The sequence below is a fragment of the Corvus brachyrhynchos genome, unplaced genomic scaffold (genome assembly GCF_000691975.1).
Source record: "Corvus brachyrhynchos isolate BGI_N302 unplaced genomic scaffold, ASM69197v1 scaffold264, whole genome shotgun sequence".
Taxonomy (NCBI): Eukaryota; Metazoa; Chordata; class Aves; order Passeriformes; family Corvidae; genus Corvus; species Corvus brachyrhynchos.
In genome coordinates, this window is record NW_008237648.1 from 514,018 (window position 1) to 533,283 (window position 19,266).

At 41.9% G+C, this 19,266-nt stretch overlaps 1 protein-coding gene across 2 annotated transcripts in view; it reads right to left on the bottom strand.

Annotated features, from left to right (window-relative positions):
• ITGA9 (integrin subunit alpha 9) overlaps positions 1-19,223 on the bottom strand; it is a 244,925-nt gene extending 225,702 nt beyond the window's left edge. The window contains exons 1-4 of one of the 2 annotated variants that reach the window (XM_017732049.1): positions 18,727-19,223; positions 11,314-11,441; positions 9,971-10,077; positions 3,875-3,998 (exon numbers count right to left, since the gene is read on the bottom strand). In XM_017732049.1, coding sequence (XP_017587538.1) covers positions 3,875-3,998; positions 9,971-10,077; positions 11,314-11,323 — 241 coding nt within the window. In that variant the 5' untranslated portion in view covers positions 11,324-11,441; positions 18,727-19,223. Of the gene's footprint in view, positions 1-3,874; positions 3,999-9,970; positions 10,078-11,313; positions 11,442-18,726 lie in introns of those variants that run through there. The other variant, XM_008631949.2, reaches the window with a different exon arrangement.
• Between the last annotated feature and the right edge of the window lie 43 nt (positions 19,224-19,266).

Here is a 19,266-nt window from a genome sequence, read left to right on the forward strand (position 1 = left end):
GATTTCAGCCTAACCCCTTCAGCACAAAACTACCCCTCCCTGTCGGCCCCCCTAACTCCCATCTGCAGTGATGTACACCTGCCTCCACACCCAAGCAAGATTCCTTTCCACACATGCACCCATGGCCAAGGGGTGCCACCTGTCCTGATGGTCACATCCCAGCATCACAGACTTCTGTCTGCTCCCTAGAGCCAGTCTGCTCCTCCCAAGCAATGGATGAGTCCAAAAGGGATGAAAACCAAGATTGCTTCTACCTCGCTTCCACTTCAGTGCACAGTAGTGACACCTGTCACTCATACAACATAGCCAGCCAGCCATCCATGCAGTGAAGCAATCAATTAGATGGAAATTGTGCAGTTATTGCATCAGCTTACAGTTTTTGTACACCTGAATAACAACCTTTGCATGAGGTTAAATTAATTTGTTTCTGCATAGCTCCAGGCAATGACTGCAGTCAAGGACAAATTTGTTGTTTCTACACTTCTTCATTCTTTCTTGTCTGCCTGCTGACTGCTGTGCATTCCTGATTACAGAGACTGTAGGCCACAAAACTGCTGCAGCAACAGCTGACAGCAAAGCAGCATGATGAGTCTGAGTCTGGAGGAGGTTGCAGCCTGTGCAACTTCGAAGATGTCCCATGAATAACACATACAGAAAAAAGAGAAGAAGATGCCAGTGGTTTGTAGCCAGGATGATCTCAGGTTAGAAGAGGAGTGAGACTGAGGAAGGAGTAATTGAATAAAACAACACATAAACGAAAAGAACAAGCTTTGACATGGGACAATTCTGAAGGTAAACACCCCTGAACTTTTTCTTTGAACAAAACTCTCTGCCAGTCTCTAAGCAAACTTCAATGCCATAACATAAGCTAAGCTACAGAGTGCAATAAAATAATCTATCATCCTCAAAGACGTCAAGTATCACATGCACTGAAAGCTTTTTGTTTCCTATCTTACAGTGTTTCACTATTCTAGGAAGAAACAGTAGTAATCTTTCTGACCTAGCACTGTGATACTGAGTTTCCACCACAAAGCAGGGATGTTTTGATGGCTCCTCGGAAACCAAATGTGGTTTGGACCTGTGGGAAAAATTACTTTTCCCTTTGGAGGCAAGGCATATGAGCATGTGCTGTTTCCCTTATTCACTAACCAAAGGGACCATTAGTCTTCCCCACTTCTACCACCAATTCTTACCACAGAGGAGTAGGAATGCATTCCAGCTCTACCCATCAGCTGAACTGTCTCACAGTACACAGAGCCATCCTTCTTTGCAAACTGAATGCATTGGGAGAATGAAGAGGCAGCTCCCTTTTCTGGAAACCCATTAAAACTATGGGAAAAATAACCAATTGAAAGTATTGCCTGGAAAACCGTGGCTCCATATGTCAGCCATGTCCACAAAGGACATCCAGCTCATCTAAACCAGATTAGTACCTACTCAGAGAGATTGTATTTAACGATTAGGCTTGCTGCTGTGCTCAATTTATCTTTTAATTCCAGACTTCTGTCAGCCCTTTCAAGGAAACCAGGCAAGAATAAGATGGATTGAGACTACTATGATGTTGCACCAGTACCATCTAGTCAGGAAATTTCCATTTTCTCCATGGATGGAGACTGATGTGCACTCAGCTGCACCCTTCACCAGCTGGGGTTATCACCTTAGCTGCACTAAAAACGGGGCTTCTGGAAGCAAGCATGCTACTGCCTACCCCTATTTGCACATGGTGTGATCTAGAGAAGGCTGAGACACTGGAATCTTGTCAGGCAAAGGCATGCATCCTAGTGCAGAGTTTGCAGCCACAGGTCTGATAGCCTCCCAGCAATGGCCACAGAGGCTGTCAGTGTAGAAGCACTTCAGACTCGATGCTTTGTGCTAGCCATTCATCACTGTCAGTGGAGGAAAATTTCTTCTGCTCATTCCAGAAACTGAAGGAAAGAAGTTACAAGGATGACTGAAAACTTACTTCATAGAAACCTTAAAAAATGAACTCCTCTGTGTGACACACCACAGCTATCTCTCTTGGAGCTAATTTTATTTAAATTTAAAGGATCACAAGTAAACAAATGCAGCCATTCCTTGTGACACTGTGATTTCTGTCTGATGGGGCAGGGGGGCTGGGTGGAAATCAGTCCCAAACTTTCAATTTTCACTTTACCAAGCAGTGAAATTAAGCCAGCATAGTTCTGCATCAACCCTGCCAACTTTCCACTGGCTGCTTTACGTGTACTAGGCCCACACATTCTATTTTCTAGCAATTCCTGGCAAATATCCTGTCAGATTAACAGCAGTTTTACTCCAAAAACATGACGCATAGATAAACACAAGTGATTCTTCCCTTCCAGAAACCACATCCCCACCATGGCTTCAGGCAGTGCAGGAGCAGTAACACAGGCTCAGAGGGAGCCCCATCAGCATCCCTGCATGTGCACATTGTCCATAAAATTAATATCAGATGATTTGTGGTATATGACATCAGTGTGAGGCCTTATCCTAATTTTGCTGACAGTAGCAAGGAGGGCAGGGAGGCAGGGAAGGACAAATACAGTAAGACAGTGCTCACAACAGGAAGGCTTACATAGCTTATTTGTACTCTGCTGCACAGCAGCTAGCATGGCTGGGACAGGTCCCTCAAAACTTCTCACATATGAAATAATGACCAATTTCAGGGCAGGGAAACAGTGCACAAGTGTATGCCATCTCCAAAGATGTGTGGGTTTGCAATGGCAGATTCCCAAGTAAAGCCCAGAGGGAGGTGAGGAGCGACCTCAGAAGAGTGAGCATGAGACAGACACAGTTCTGTCACAGGGCTGGCTTTACAGGCTGAGCTAGGACATGGCCACTCAACAGCAACAGAGAAACTTGCCAGGACATTCACTGCCTTATCCCTCTCCAACTTACTAATGTCAGCAGCAAGCCTGCTGCTGGCTGCTGCCAGCTTTGGACAGGAGGGCAAAGAGTTAAAAGCAAATAAGTAAAATCAGAGGTCTTGCCCACAACAAACCCTGCTGTGTTTTGTCCTCCAAAGTCCCACACTTCCTTAGGCTCCTACAGTGAAGAAGTGAAAGAAAGGAGGAAGCACGGGTGCTTTCCCCAAAATGTTCCTCTCAAGGCCAAGAATCTTAGGAGATGCCCTATCTTCTACCAAACAATACACTTGTGCCTCTAGTTCAGTTAATTGCTCTTGGCCAAGGAGACTCTGTCTTTTGAAGTCTTTAAAAAAAGAAACATGATATAAAAGTCTCACATATGCACTAGAGAAGGAGAAATTAAAATGATGGCACATGGGATTTGGTGCAGAACCAAAAGGCACAGCCACCCATGGCTCAGAGCTGGAGCCCTCCCTCTGCATCCACCTCAAACCCAGACTTTAACACAGCAGCAATTTAATATAAATTGTTGCAGAAGTACCCCAAAGTGAGGAAAGTAACCCTTTTCCCTGTCCCACATCCAAATCCTCTGATAAATGACAACATAAAAATGAAAGTGTTTTCATAAGATAGGCAAATTGGTTCATGATTGCAATATAATTGAGGATTTTTACTCCATGTCACAGTGAGGCATAAGAGGCCAAGCTCATATAAATATCTTCTCATTATTTACCTAAGTGGAGAGCTGCTGCCTCAAAACACAATTCAGAAACTTTTTCTTCCTCCAGTAAAGTGCAACCATGCACTTTAGCAGTCACAGAACCTGTTCAGTCATTGTGCTACTCTCCCAACTTCATCCAAAACCCAACTGCCACCACAGCTGCGCTGCAAGGCAGCCACATGTTACAAAAGAAAAAAGAAAAAACCAAATCAGTAGTGAAGGTTACTGTAGTAGTAGAAGTGTAGCAAGGGACATTATAAGCATCACTGCTGGCCTGACTCCTTACCTTCATAGCAGGGCAAGAGCTTCCTCCCTTTGGACTGCAGGTCAGGAGGAATGATGTTGCAGAAGCCATGGGGCAAGATGTACTCTGTCTCATAGTAGATGTTCTTCCAGCGGTGTGCACATGCCTAAACAGATCATACAACATGGGTTATTGGCCCAGAGACACAGGAGATCACTCAGACCAAGGCAGAGCATGCCTGAACAGGACCAGTCAGCATCACCTTCACCCCACAAACCCATTGTATTCTCCTTACATTCCACCATTTCTAGATAAAGTATTTCTCATTGTCAGCTTCTGCAGCTCAGGCCATTGTCTAACCTGGCAGCTCAGATCTCAGCCTTCACATGTATATAACTAGAAAAACAAGAGGTCTCAGAGCCTATGCTGGAGATTTCAAAATCTCTGACTGTGCATGAATCCTCACAGACGGCAGAGCTTTTCTGACTTAAGATGCACTAACACAACCCAACAAAGCCAGAAAAAGGTGAAAAACAGGAATAAACTGAGAATACTTAGAAGGTTACTAAGACCATATTAGAAGGTTAAACCACCAGAGAACGCATGTGTGAGTCAAAGGTTGGTTTCCACTGGGAAAGGCAGCTCTGTGTTCTGGTGACAGATGTGCTGAGTTTTGCTTACTGCTAGTGAATTTAAGTGAAAATGCCAAGGATTTTGTAGCAGCAAGAGTGGCAACATTAGCCAATGTGCAGACAAGCTGCAGAGCTTTATAGTGAAGAATGAGATCATCCTGAAAAGCCAGACTCACCAAGACACTTGCTCAGTGCAACTGCCACACACAGGCACATATGCAAGCAATGTAGAGCCTGGTTCACACCTTCCCAGAACCCATTTGCTCCAAAAATTAACACTGCGTTGCTGCCAGCCAAACCACAAGTTGCCTTCTGCTCAGGATTTATTTGGAATAAAAGAAAAGGAAATGTGAAAGAGCAAGGGCTTTGAACTTAGCACATGCCTGACTATATCTCCAGCTGGTCTGAGTCTACACTGAAGTCACTGTAGATGTGTCAATTTATGTCATTTAAGGCTTAACCCCATGCCAACAGAGCAAGCCTTTATGCCACAAATCATCTCCTTCACATGCTTTCAACTTTTCCTGGAGGCTTTGCATCAACCCCCCTCATGAACCCCATATTTGACCCCATCCTCCCCAGATGAGATACCCTCTGTCTTCCATTTCTGTGTGCTACCCTACTTCTCTGCCTCAGCACCTCAGAGCTGCCCATCAGAGAATCTCAACATTGTTAAAAATTATATCCATCCATAAAGCAGGCACAGCTGTGTCACCTCTCCACTAAAGGACCTGGGAAGTGTATCAGCCACTGGAAAGGTCAAAATTCAATCCAGCCATCAATAGATTTCAATATACTTATGTCCAGAAAGACATAAATAGTTAATACTATTCTCACAGAGCAAAATCAGTTGTGCAAAAGCCTCTCTACTGTTAGCAGTGCTGCATTTGGAGTTTGATATTTATTGCTTTCCTAATTTCATGTGCTCAAGAAGAGGCACATATTTCCACATATGGCTATCACAGAGGGACTGTGAGGGACTCTGGGGGCCGCAGAAAGTTTTGCATAACACTGCATGCTGCAGGCTGCCAACTGTGATGCAAAGGATCTTTCCGAGGGCACTCCACTCCACAGCCAAATGCATGTGAGAAGTACAACAAAAAGCAGCTTTGGAGACTCTAGTATGCACTTTAAGGAGGTTCAGTTATGATTTCTATCCCCATGCACTACTCATTCAAAATTCAATGGTAACAGACACCTGACATGTGAAACACTCATTTCCAGCAAAACCAGGAAATAGTTTCTCTCCTGATGGATCCATGTTGTGAGCACAAATATACACATGCACAACCCTTGCAAAGACAATGCCATAAAGACACATACAATTAAAGCAACAGTCAATCCCAACTCTGGATATAAACTCAACTGGAAACAAACCAAGAGTATTTCTTAAAATTTTGGAAAGATAAATGATTGTGGTATTGTAAATTCCTTGATATTTCATATCTCAGAAACTGCAAGACACTCACGTAAATTAACCTACTAATCTCTCTCAGAAGAGTACAAACAATGGAGTCAGGGAGAGCAGCAGCATTTCATCACAAGCAGGTAGCTTTGCTCAGGAGTGAGGTGCAGAGGCCAAGAAAGATAAAATAATAAAAGGAGAGAAAAAGCTGCTGCTGGATAAGAAGTATGTTCAAAATCAGCTGGAAGCTATGGGCTCAGTCTAGCAATTCTGGGCACACTTAACCAATCTGTTAAGACTTGGGTTAGTGACCACTCTTCTGTACCTTCATCATGATGTGTATTCAGGCGCACTGTAGTTCACCACTGACTGCCTCAGTCTGCACACCTTCAAGGGATGAACTCTCCTTGGTTACCTGAGTCAGGGCTTCCCAGACTTCCCTGTGCCAAAGCTACAGAATTTGACATTTTCCCAATGGACGGAGTCCAGCAGCTCCTCTTTCTCCTCAACACTCATTTCTCTGCAGCCAGACAACCAGCACCTTTGTCTCCCTGCCACGATGCATCTGCTTTTGGTTTTTCTGTCTTCCCAAAAGCATTTAGAGTCAATTACAGTTCACTGTTGCTGTATGTTGCCGGGGCAAGGTGATGTGCTACCAAAGGTGGCTGCAGGCTTCCTTCTTTGACAGCAACAGCACACACCTGAAGAGGTCTTTGGAACAGAAATGACTCACCTGAATTTGAGGCAATTGCAAACAACTGACAGCCTATGCACCCTGCTTTAGATGAAAGCTATAGGTAGGTCCCTGTGCAATAAGGAAACCATCAGTACACTTTGGTGCTCAGCAGCTGCTGCTGGGGTACAGGTTCCAGCTCTACCACAGAACAGGGAGAAATGATGCAAACCCTTGAAGAAAAATAAAATGCTTCTGAGCAAAGCAAGATGAGATATCTATTGATGGCTGACACTGCATCACCGCAATATAATGAATAGGCCATTTCAGAACTGCTGACACTTGGCTCTTTTGCATACTGTTGCAGCCACAGGCTTTGCTCCACAGGAAAAGCAACACAATGACAGAAGTGGCAGGTATTTAGGAAGAGCAAGACTGAAGGATGTGGCTTAAATCACAATGCGCTGTCCCTGGTTCCTCTCCCAACAAAAGTAAAAGGAGGAATTTTACTGTTTCAGTTTGGAAAGAGTGGGCAATCTCAGGTGTATTATTGCAGTACTGAGATTAATGCAAAGACTGACTGATCGTATATCTAAGGACAAGAAGTTTTATTATTTAATCTTATTCCCACATTTGTTTATATCCTCACTGTTTGATGCTTTACTATTTAGTCCGTCACACAAACACCAAATTCTGGTTTAGCAACATCCTGGCACAATATGGGCTCAAACAAAATCCACATTTTACCAAACACCAGCTAAAGACCTCTGGCATGCTCCTCACCTTCCCTACTGCCCCTTGCCACTGAAGCTGGTACTCTTATAAGGCAATTGGGGAACGCTGATAAGAAAAAAATTTAGGTCACTAAAAGCAGCTTCAAAGCAAAAGTAACAACTTCTTTGTACAACCCGCAGTTAAACTGTGGGACTAGTTAATCTAACACAGAATGTCAAGAGCATGAATATTTCCCACAGGCAACTACACTTGTTTATGGAAATAAACCCAATCCATCCAGGGCTATTGACTAGAAAGATATTACTCTGACTTAAAGGAATCCTTGGAAGAGATGCAGTAAATGGAGTTGTAATGTTTGACAGTATCTACACACTCCTAACTAAAGAAACGCACTCATGCTATCTTGCAATTTTTAAAAACAACCTAAAAATTTGGCAAATACAGCTATGAAAAAATATTCAGACACATCTCAGAACACCAGTTTTTCAAATGGGCTTCAAAGAAAAGCTACATTTTAAAGAAATACTAATCCTTAAAACTAGAAGTCCACATGTACTGAAAACCATCTGTGGCAAAGTCATGAAACTTTTTCAGTTAAAAGTTCTCAGAACAGAGAGCAACAATGACCTGAAACATCCAGGTAATATCCTTCCACAAAGGAATCTGTATGCATTCATTTCAGGCTCTGTTTACACACAGATGCACACAGACATATAATTAGTAGCATGACTTTGGTAATAAATAGCAATGAGAATTATATAATTAAATATCCTCCAGCATCTGGACATGATCTACTTGGTAAGGCCAGCATAATCTTGTCAGATGGCTGGGTTAGGATTGTTTTAAATCAGTGTCACTTGTGGAGACATTTTACCAGCCTAAGCTGCACTGAAATAAGCACACCACCAGGTGCACATTTTGCTTTACCTACATTTCACTTTTAACCTGCTTTATGTGTGAAATTTCTACTCCCTCAACCCTAATCTAAGACCACCCATGTCTCTCACCCCTGTAGCTTCCATTCAGCCAGCCAGCATCCAGCTTGGCAGTTGCTTGGCTTTTTGCCCCACCAGCATTCTGTTCAATTACTGCTTCTATCTAGGGAGATGACCCCTAAGCATCAGCCCCAACCTGTTTCCCTTTGAACCAAAAGACAAAAACCCACTATTCTTAAGATATTATTATTACAAAAAAAAAAAAAAATTTAGCCTTGCCTAAAAATGTATGAACAACCTTCTAAAAATTAATTAGGATGAATTTGTGTATTTGAGCCTGAATACTGGCCAGTGAAAAGGATGCTGTGTCTCAAGGTAGTGTTATCTCAATCAATACAAGTTACTTCTCAGTTGTTACATGCAACTGAGCACACATATAGCTCAAGATACACCTTGAAAATATTAATTGCTTGCACTATCATGAATGCCTTAATTTTGTGCTCTTTTGTACATGTTTACAGTGTATTTTATTTATGTCCCTCTTTCTCCCCTCCTCCTCTAGTCCTGAACACATTTTAAACATCCAAGAAAAGTAAAGCTAGCCTCTATAACACTGACAAGAGAGACAGGGGGAAAAAATATCACAGTACTGTGACAGAAAGGTATCAAACCTACCTGTTCTCCCACAGGGAAGTTGGTGCACAAGGATTTGGGGCGTAAGCACCTGGACTCTAAGCACATATTATAAAAAGGTCTTTGAGGGAAACAGGTTTGTCCTCTGGCCTTTTACAGATGGTTGGCACAGTAATCACTGCATAAGATCTTTCTCACTAGCCACTTTTTGACAGCTGGATGCTACATACAAGGGCAGTCCTATATATCACTGGAAGGATAGGGCCAACTGAAAGTTTCCTACTCACGAACAGGGCTGTTTAGAATTAGACTGCTGTCAGGGTTGCCCTGATACAAGCTTGACATTTGCCTGCCACATATAATACGCATAACATTTTGTTGCAAATTTCTTTTTATTTCTGTTAACTTCCCTGCAGACACACTCAGGCAGACAGTCAGAACCCAACCATGGATGTATATACAGGCAATGATTGGTCAGAATGTAAAATACCCATGCATTCTAGAAAGGGTTTTGCCCAGGACTCTTTACGATAACACAGAAAAAGTTTTGCTAAGAAATATTGTACATGCTAAGGATTGCATCCGCTCCCCTTGTCTTGTCTATGTGCATAGTAACCACATTGAAGACAATAAGTCAATCCACACACAATTAAGACATCTCTATTTGCAACTCTTCTACCTTGTTAATAGGAAATTAATATAAATAAATGAAAAATATGGCAACAAAGACTAATTTTACATTTTTCCTTATAAGTTTTGAGACACAATTCATGTGCTCAAGGAAAATTTATTGCGTTCATAATTCCTACTTAAACACAGGCAAATTACAAAAAGAACAAATTAGTAGATACCTCCCAGACAAATTGTATTTATTCAGTTCAAAGATATAAACCCTCAGATTTAGGAGGAAGTCCTTGGCTGACGCAAGTCAGGTGTGATGGCTTGGAATCCTCCCTCTATAAATCACGTCTTCTGGCTGGGGCTCACTTCTGCTTGAAGAAATGGACTACAGAATCTGCTGCCTCTTACTCTGGACTCCATCAGTTACTGCCAAACACAATCCTGATGTGCTTAGTCAGGCAGCAGCTACAGTTTTAATGAGATCAAAGAAAAGCACGGACTTACCAGCACACTTCCACCAGCCTTTGGCTGTCTAGCTAGGCTCACACCCATCCATTCATCATCTCTGTCTTCCTTACAGGTCTTTCCACAGAGCATGCCCCGAGAATTGCCTACAGAAAAAAAGGGAAAGGCAGCAAGACAAGGAGACATGAGTTTTAAATACCTACCAAAGAATCCTGACAAGAAAAGAGATTGCCCATCAAACATCTGACGATGCTTTTCTTTTCCCCTGCATCCTGATTATTAGTACTTGAATGCATTAACTGGGGCAATGTTCTCACTCTTAAGTGGCAGAGTACACATACACAGCTGAGGACAGACCCTGTTCCAAACAGGCAGCAGCTATTACATTATGTCCACAGCTCTACTTAAATGAACGATCAAGTCAGTGGGAGAGGTATCAGATTGCCTCCTAAATGCAATCTTGAAAATGAGATTGGGGACACTTAAAAAAAATGAGGCTGAAATCTGTAGTCCTGTCAGGCAGCATTCATGAATCCATGACAATTTATAATCTGGTAGCAGGACAAACCACTTAGCCAAAACCCTGTTTTAACACATGTAAGCCTCATAAACAGAAATTCTACTTAGTGTAGGTATGAAAAGATGAACAATACAAATATGCCTTTTTTTTACAGGCAGAGAAAGCAACATGTCACCAAGAAAACCAAAATATTAAAATGCTTCGATCTTTATCATCATTATCCAGCATGAAGTTTTAGATCATAATTTGACTTTAGGCGTCCACCTTCCCCTGCCTCAGACAGTACATTAGAGTAACTGAAGTCAACCCTGATCCCATTCAATAGCATACCCATGGTCTCACTGAGACCACTTTAGCACAAAAAGTAAACTCAAGAAATTATTCGCTGCATTATGAGGGAACCCATAGATCACCACATTACTAATAACCCCACATATCATGAGCCCATCACTGCATTGCCTGGAGTTATCTCATACACTGTTTACTTCAGCACTGCCTGGAGCAGGCAGTAGCACTCCAAAACACTTACAAACTCACCAACATGCTGAAAAGTCACACTGAAGCAGGTGAAGAAAAGACAGCAGCTTAGCTTAAGCAGGGAAAAACCCACATTTACCTGGTTGCTCCCTGGAAAGAGCGAGCAAGGCCACTGGGAGGACACCGGCACAACTGGGATGTTATTTTGTAATGCTGAAGAGAATGTGACACTTTTGCTACTAGTGTTCAAAATCCAACAGGAAAGGCTGATGGCTCCCTCTCAATACTTCGGGGCCAATTTGAAGTTGGCAGAAAGATTGCTAGCCGTGTGGTTTGGATTTTTTTTGGTTGCCTCCTGCTGTCCCAAAGCATCATAACTACCCACCTCTCCCCATATCCAGTTCTGTGCATCTTCTGTCAGGATTGGTATGGACTCGACATTTAAACACTGCTCCTGGGGACTGAACAGAGGTGCTGTATTTAGATTCTGCCTTGGGAGCACCAACCAAGACCCTGAAAACCAAAAGCAAAGCAATAAGTGATTAATTTCAGGTGGAAAGAAAAAAACCAACTAACACCACCGAGGTTCACATTGCCAGAGCTTCCTTCTTAAAAGCACTTTTCTCAGCAACCTTGTAAAACAATGACACTGATTCACAAACTGAAAACACCACACACAATAAAGGCATTTTTCCACGGTGAAGGAATTTCCACAAGTATTTTTAACAAATTAGATTTCCATTAGGATTGCACCACATTTAAAATGGCACACCCTCACCACACACCTCCCAAAAGCATTTAGAAAAGCATTAGGATGGACAACAGCATCTGCATCCATTTTTTCTCAGTTTTAGCTACATCCCTATCAGTCCAGAACTGATACACCCACAAACAGACAAAATCTGAACCTGGATTCTTGCCAGCCTGCCCAAGATTTGTAAGCTTGTTTAGAAAGTAGAGGCACCCCATTCTCAGAACACTTTATATAATTATGTCTTTAAAAAACAACAGCAAAAAACCCAACCAACAATACAAGCAAATCTCTTCCACAATACATTGCTACCACCCAATATTTATCCTTAAGGCTGTGAAGACTTTACCTGGACTATTTATCCCACATGAGATCTACTGTTTCTGGGAAGCACCAATGGCCTGCTCTGACCATAGGGTTACCCTTGAAAGAAAGATGGTGAGCACTTTTTAATCACTTGTGTTAGGATCTAGTTAAACTCTTTAACAAACAGACTTCTATCTTCTCATGCCCTAAGGGATGCTTTTTGAGGAGGATTACAAGGGAAGCACAAGTATTAAAGGAGTCCTTTCACTGCTTCCTCATTAAAGGGACAATCTTTCTCAAGTGGTTGTGACCCCAGACCTGGGTAGGTGAGGAGGAGGAGGGAGGTTAAGCAGGAGGAGAGCAGCTCCAAGGAGGGCACTGGGGAACACCAGGTAACTAAGTAACAGTTCTGCAATGCTCTTGCACTGTCAATCACGACAGAGCTTCTGAATGTAAAAAAATCCTCACTAAAATCAAGCCCAGGGCTGGAACTAAGAGCAACCATCTCTAAAAGGCTAAGCCTCCAGCAGTCCCCTGTGCAGACCCAGGCTGCTACCTGGGAGGCAGCAGCTGACCAAGGAGACACTGCTCTTGGTTTAGGCACTAAAGAGTTACTGGTACAAAGTCAGTCTGCATACACAACTCTCCCATTCACAGGTGGACAGCCCAGCACCAACCCCAAAATGGATGCTTTCCCTGTGTTAAATAACGTTTCCTTCACCCTCCAGTCTAAAGTTCCATACCAACCACCACCGATCACCACCATCCCAGTACACACAGGGAGACCCAAGGCACAAGGTGTGCACCTGTCCAGGTTCAACCTGAGTCATCCAGAGGAGCTTCTCCTGCATCAGAGCCTGATCTATAAACAACAGCAGCCAATCTTCCACCCAACACACTCCGCTGGATGCAACAAAACTGTCTTGTGGCAGTTGATACACTTAAAAAATATGAGAAACCCCTATGTTAAGTGACCATTTTCTCTGAAGTTTTATGGGCTAAACTGTATCATTTGGAGAATTCTGATGGAATTGCACTCTGGCACTCTACAACACACATCATGTTTTCACAAGTGAAAAGAATTAATGTCCAAAATACTTAAATTGCTAAAACCTACAAAGGCTGCACACTTGGGGAGCAAGTGCAAAGGAGCTTGAAAAATAGCTCTAAATGGAAATCCTACTAGGCAGGCAGCAGATATAAATCAAATGCCAGTCATTTCATTTACACAGGCAATGAATGCATAACATTCACTTACTGACATTCATGAGGTCTAACAAAAATAAACAGTACTAGCTTGAAGAGTTACAGTTCAAACTGCAAAAGGAAAGACCATGTTTCTATGACCTGTTATAACAATAAGATAACATAGGTCACATTGACCTCCAGTTTAAAAGAGGTTTTGCTCTAACCTAAGAAAAGTAAATATGATTTAGCAACTAGTGCACAAGATACCTTGGGTTGCAACATGAAAGATAGACACAATGGAGCCTAAATTACAAAGACTTTTCATTTCTCTTTAAAGACATGAATGGGAAAAATTGGTAATTAACAATTTGAGTAGGCTACTGGCATAGATAATATTGCTGTCTTAAGCAATTGTACTTTTCAAAAAGAAAATGTCCATTGCCATTTCTTCGTGTGGACTGAGCAGAAGGAAGCAGCCAGAGACATATGCCAAAGGCAAATCTATTTTGGATTGTCCTGAATGCGTTCTAATTTGATATTTCACATAAAGCACACAGTATGTCATCTTAGGATCTTGTCTCATTCTTTCACTCTTCACTCTTCACCTAGCACCCAGCAGCTGAAACCTTTGCAGAGCTCCTGTTTCATCTGGCATGATCCATGCTCACGTATGCCCTAAGATGGTTACCTTCAGGGAAACAGGAGGTATTCTGTTGGTTCACATGTGTTTTGGTTGGTATTTGTTACATATCAGTTACTTTAATTTTATTCAAAGGTTTGAGACCAGAATACTTCCTTTGTCAACAAAAAGACTTGCTCATTCTTTCACTAGCTTCTGTATGTAATGCTTTAACTGTTGTAAGAAAGTCACCCGTTTAACTATCATGAGACTTTTCAGCAGACCTGGATAGAAGACTCATTTCCATCTAAATACTTTGGGATCCCTGGAGCAAAAAAACCCACCTGTTTTTTATCTCCTCTGCATCTTTAAAACACCTTTGAAATCTTTTGCAATGTCTATCAAAGAGCACTGCAATCAGAGAAAGTGTTTTTTCTCTGCTACTATATCAAATCAGAAATACATTTCAAAACAAAGCCTTAGAGTCTAATACAGTCTTCTTTCATCTCAGTGCTGTGGATTCTTGCCTGGCATAAACACAGAAGATATAAATACAGCTAGCTGAAGTAAAACTTTCCAACATATTCCAAATAGTTTAAACACCTCTTGTTTAAAATGACTGATTTTTGTGGTACAGATTTCCAATGTTACTATACGACTACTTGGGCTGTCAGCAAGCAAGCACCAGCAGTTTTCCAGCCTTTTGCCAAAAGGCTTACTGTGTGAGTAATACTCTCTGCAGAGATTATTGGTAAGTGCAGCTTCTCACCACAACCATACTATTCTGTGGGAAGCCCCTAGAATATTAGTAAGTAGCTGCATGAAGATTCCCTGAAGGGGAAACCCCATCAAGAGAAAAGAGCTTACTTTCTATGCAGAAAGGAAGAGAACCAAGAACAGGAGGAGTGGAGTTTGGAGCCATTTTAGCCATTTTCCTTGAGGTACACAGAAATCTGTAAGCAACAGCCTCATCCCACTGGCTCTGTGAAAAAAAATCATTGGGCTTTAAACCAAAATAGGGAGCAGTAAGCAGAAAGGCCACTTAACTTTCTCTTCTTGCATTCATACTCATACTATCAAGAGCAAACGTCTTCATCTGTATTGAGAAAACTATGCAGCTGCATGGCTGGAAACCATACCACTGAAGGAGTTGCAGCAGCCAATTTTATTGGATGACAAGAAGCTTTCCTGGTCACAGAGAAATTCACACCTCCTTAAAATTACTTCCTGAAGAACAGTACCAATCACTTCCCTTGTGACTGACCCCCAGGACATACAGATTTGGAAATTAAGTGTTGCATTTAACAGAAGGAATAGTGAGCAAAACTGCAGAGCTGACCGGTGGCTAGAGATGCCAAGCACATTAAGCATCAGCGTACAGCACGTCAGCAGTGACTAGACAATCACAGTTTAAAGACTGAGGACTGTAGGTACCTCACCTCACTGCAATGTTAAGTGGCAGGGGAAAAAAGTCTTTAAATATCCTCACATACCACAGCTCATTTCAAAAGCAATACCAGAGAAGGGTGCCCTACCATCATATCCCAGTTGAGTTTCTCCCTTTTAGAAAGGTCTCTGTTACTTGCAAAAAAACCCCCAGTTACTTGTAATAAAACCCCATGTTTGATCCATTACATGCAGAGCAAGAAGTGGGAGGGCTGGATGATCCATGACCAATGACAGCAAGCTCAGGTTCCTCGAAATTCCACGGCAGGATCTACAGTATCACTGTTTAGATTATGCACACAACACCCAGTTTTCACTGGGTCAGTCTGTTACCACACCTTTGATAAATAACATAGAGAATAAAAATGTTCAGCTCCCCTAAAATTGCTGAATAGAGCTTAAAGACTAAGCCGGCAAAAAAAAAAAGAAGAAAGGATATAAAGGTATGCACATGGGATGATAAATGTGGCTGGAACCAGTGGAGAAACAGATAAAGAGGCCTACAGTGTTTTCTTGGACAAGTTATGTAACAAGAAGCAACAGCACATGCCCAAAGAAAAAGTTCAAGGAAAGGTCACCTTTAATATTGAAGCATTCAGTGCATACAACCACCAGAGACCCCTCTTAATAAACCTCCAGAATCATAAAAGGACTTTCAGAAGGAGGCAGATGAATGTAAAATAGTTCTAGGAAGGTGATGTTTATGTATTAGATAAGAAACATGTTTTAATGAATATATATGATTATGATAAATACCTTGTTGTAAAATCTCACAATACATGCAGAACAAGGAGAGATCAGCTGTGTGTCCTGCGCAGATAAAGAATGCCTGCTTTCTAGTGCTTCAAATTGTATTAGAAAGTTTATTCTGTCTGATTTTGGAATCACCTTCCTTCTGCTAGCACACAAGTTTACGCAACATGCCAACGACACATACCCATCGGCTCAAAACGCAGATCAGTGTTCATTATTTCAGGAGCAGTGCAAACCAGTGACGAGCAGGGCTGAAAGAATGATGCAACAGGACAGAGGCCAGACTCATTCTTTATTGTAAAACTGGCAAGAGGACACCATGCAACTAAACTGACTTCAATACCTTTTCATGCCAGATCATTTTGCCAGACAAGATGAAATGGTCGCCCTAGACTTGCTGAGAGATGGGAAGGTATCAGCAAGAAGGGGTCATAAGGACAGAAAGGGAGAGAGACTAAAGTAACATCTTATTCATTTTAAAAAAAAAGAAGAATCATAGATTTCAAATTATTAACACTTTTTATTGGGGCAAAAATTGATTTTTTTTTCTAACTGTCTGGGGTCGTTTCTTGGTTATTGTTTGAGTCCTTACTCCAAATTTCAAAATTATATCCAGAGAGCAGAAACACTTCAGCTTGTTCCTGCTCCAAAGCAACCAGCCACCTGGTTTCTTGCTGAAAATGGCAATGATGGGTAACTGAGAAAACCTGTCAAGATTTACAGCCATAAAACCCACTTAAGGAAGGAAAAGACGACATAGTCAGAAATACAATAACCTCAGCGCATCTGTGATGAGAAACCTTTCTTGAGATAAGAAAATGTGCAAAAACAGGTCAATGGAATCATCATTGCAATCAACTATTGCAGAAAACATCAAAGGCACTGACTTGCTTCACTATTGTAGTGGTGGCTGAACACCCATATTCCACTATAATTTCTGTGTGCAGCAGCCTGACTATTCACGTTTATCTGGTGTAAGATTTCATACCAAATATCCCCACCCCCGCTTCTTTTTGCATTCTACATGAATATCTGGGTCACATAAATCCTGAAGAATCACCAAACCCTGAACCAGTTTACTGGAAACCTGCAGGCCTAATGTAGGCAATACAGACAAGTGCCTTTGTGGTCTTGGAAAACAGAGTTGAAATATGGAAGACATGGCTATGAGAGATACCATCTTAATATGAATCAGTGACTATATATATTTATATATATACACACACACACAAATAGATTCACACACACCAACACATGGACAGGCTACCGAAAACAACACAGCTCTCATGATCAGAAGTACATTAGGTGAGTATTGCCTTCAAGCAATGAAGAGCAAGAGTTCCCTGAATACTTTCAAATGCTTGAGACCATATTAACATATTAAACAATTTTAGATGGGCAGGAGCCCTATCAGCCTCAGATATGATCAATCACATTTTTGCAGGCTCACATAGTGCTAAACTCACCATGCAAGCCTTGAATGGCAAAATACAACTGTCTAAAGTTAACTTATTTTAACTACTTCCCATTGGAGTGCACAGACCAAATGGACATGAGAAAACTGAAATCACAGCTCTTCCTTGGGTGTATAAAAGTCAAAAGAAAAAAGAAAAAAACCTTGACACACAAAACCAAACAATAACCCTGACTTTTAAGAGAAACTTCTTCAGAAAACTGGAAGCAGGCTGCATATACTTTTAAGAGACATTCATTATTGACCTTTAGGATGCACACACACATTACAAGCACAACTGCACATAGCACACTAGAATCAAGGAGAGTGTAAAAATACTCTTCTCCCAAACTTTTTATCCCAGTGTCTGTTGGAAACAGGATTTTGAAGTACCCATGAAAGCAAACTTCCTGCTCCCTGGTGAAACAATGAAAGAGGAGCTTTCCCACCAGTGGTGACAATCCCACCCTCATGATTTCTGACAGTGCTGATGGCTGACCACATTAAGCCTTCTCGGTTTTAGGCCTAACAACTTTTTTATTTAAAAGCGTTTAATGATCTTAGATGTTGGTTGGTTTGGGTTTTCTTTTCTTCTGGGTGCTACAGCGAAGGCGCCATGAATCAGCTCCATTTTCCAGAAAAATGGAGTTTATGTAACTTGAGATTTTAATTTTGAGCACCAGACTTCTAACAGATCCCTGGCTTCAGACAGATGCCCAACACTTAAAGTCCAGCATGTTTCTAAACAAAGTGGAGATATCTGCAAGAATCCTCCCTAGTCCACCTTCCCTTCCAAAAATATCACACCAGCAGGTGCTATCTGAAGATAAGTCATATTATCGATCAGAATGACAGATAAGAAGAAACAAATTCTACCACTTTTGTCCTACCACACTGCACTAGGTCAGCACTTCATTCACACCATTGTGAATCCCCAGCAACTTGTGTTGAATAAAAGTTCCTTTCAGCCTTCGCACCCTTCATTGACTCCTGACCTAAGTTAAGCATTGCTTTAAACTGAGAGCTTTTCTTCTCCCAGTGTGCTTTTCCTCTAAGAAATCTTCTTATAAGTCCGTAAATTTGAATGCTCCATGGAAGCCACTATGTAGAAAGGCAGAGCATAGAACTACTTGTGAACTAAAGGGTGTGAAAGAAATTCATTTTTAAAGGACTGTAGGCCAGAATGAATACATTTATTTAAACCACAGTGCACCAAAGTTCTAACATCAACAGCTGAATATCTAAGTATAAAAAGATAAAGACATGCTTTGTGGACACTTACTGGCAGCAGTGGTTCCTACTCACATTAGAAGTGCACCAGATGACATCAGCTAGGTCCAGTTAAGAGAAGTCACTTTTAATTCTAACAAAGAGCCTCTAACCCAGACAACAAACAGACTATGGTCCAATGCTCTTTTCAGTCAACGGGAAAACAAGAAGCTTGTCAGTTTCACAAATTGTTGGATGCAGATAAACTTTCTATCATCGGCCTTCTTTTTATTTTTAAGTTACACAGACATTTCCTCTACGATTTGGAAGCGTCTCTTCAGCCTCCGAAGGAATTTTGCCCCCCGCCAGAGTGTGGGGAGTTTAGCTCCGTGGACGCTGAGCGCGCTGCTCTCGCTGGAGGTCACCGCTATTAGAAACATTTCCCATTAGCACGGCAAAACCCATCATCTTCCGTACCCCGTGCGCTTTTTTGTACCCAGTCAAGACGGTGAGCTGCCTAAATATTTCCCGCGAGGAAGGGGGACCGAACACAGCGTCGAGACATCGGCCGCGGGCCGGCTGGCGCTTGAGGACAGTTAGGTCACAATGCCGA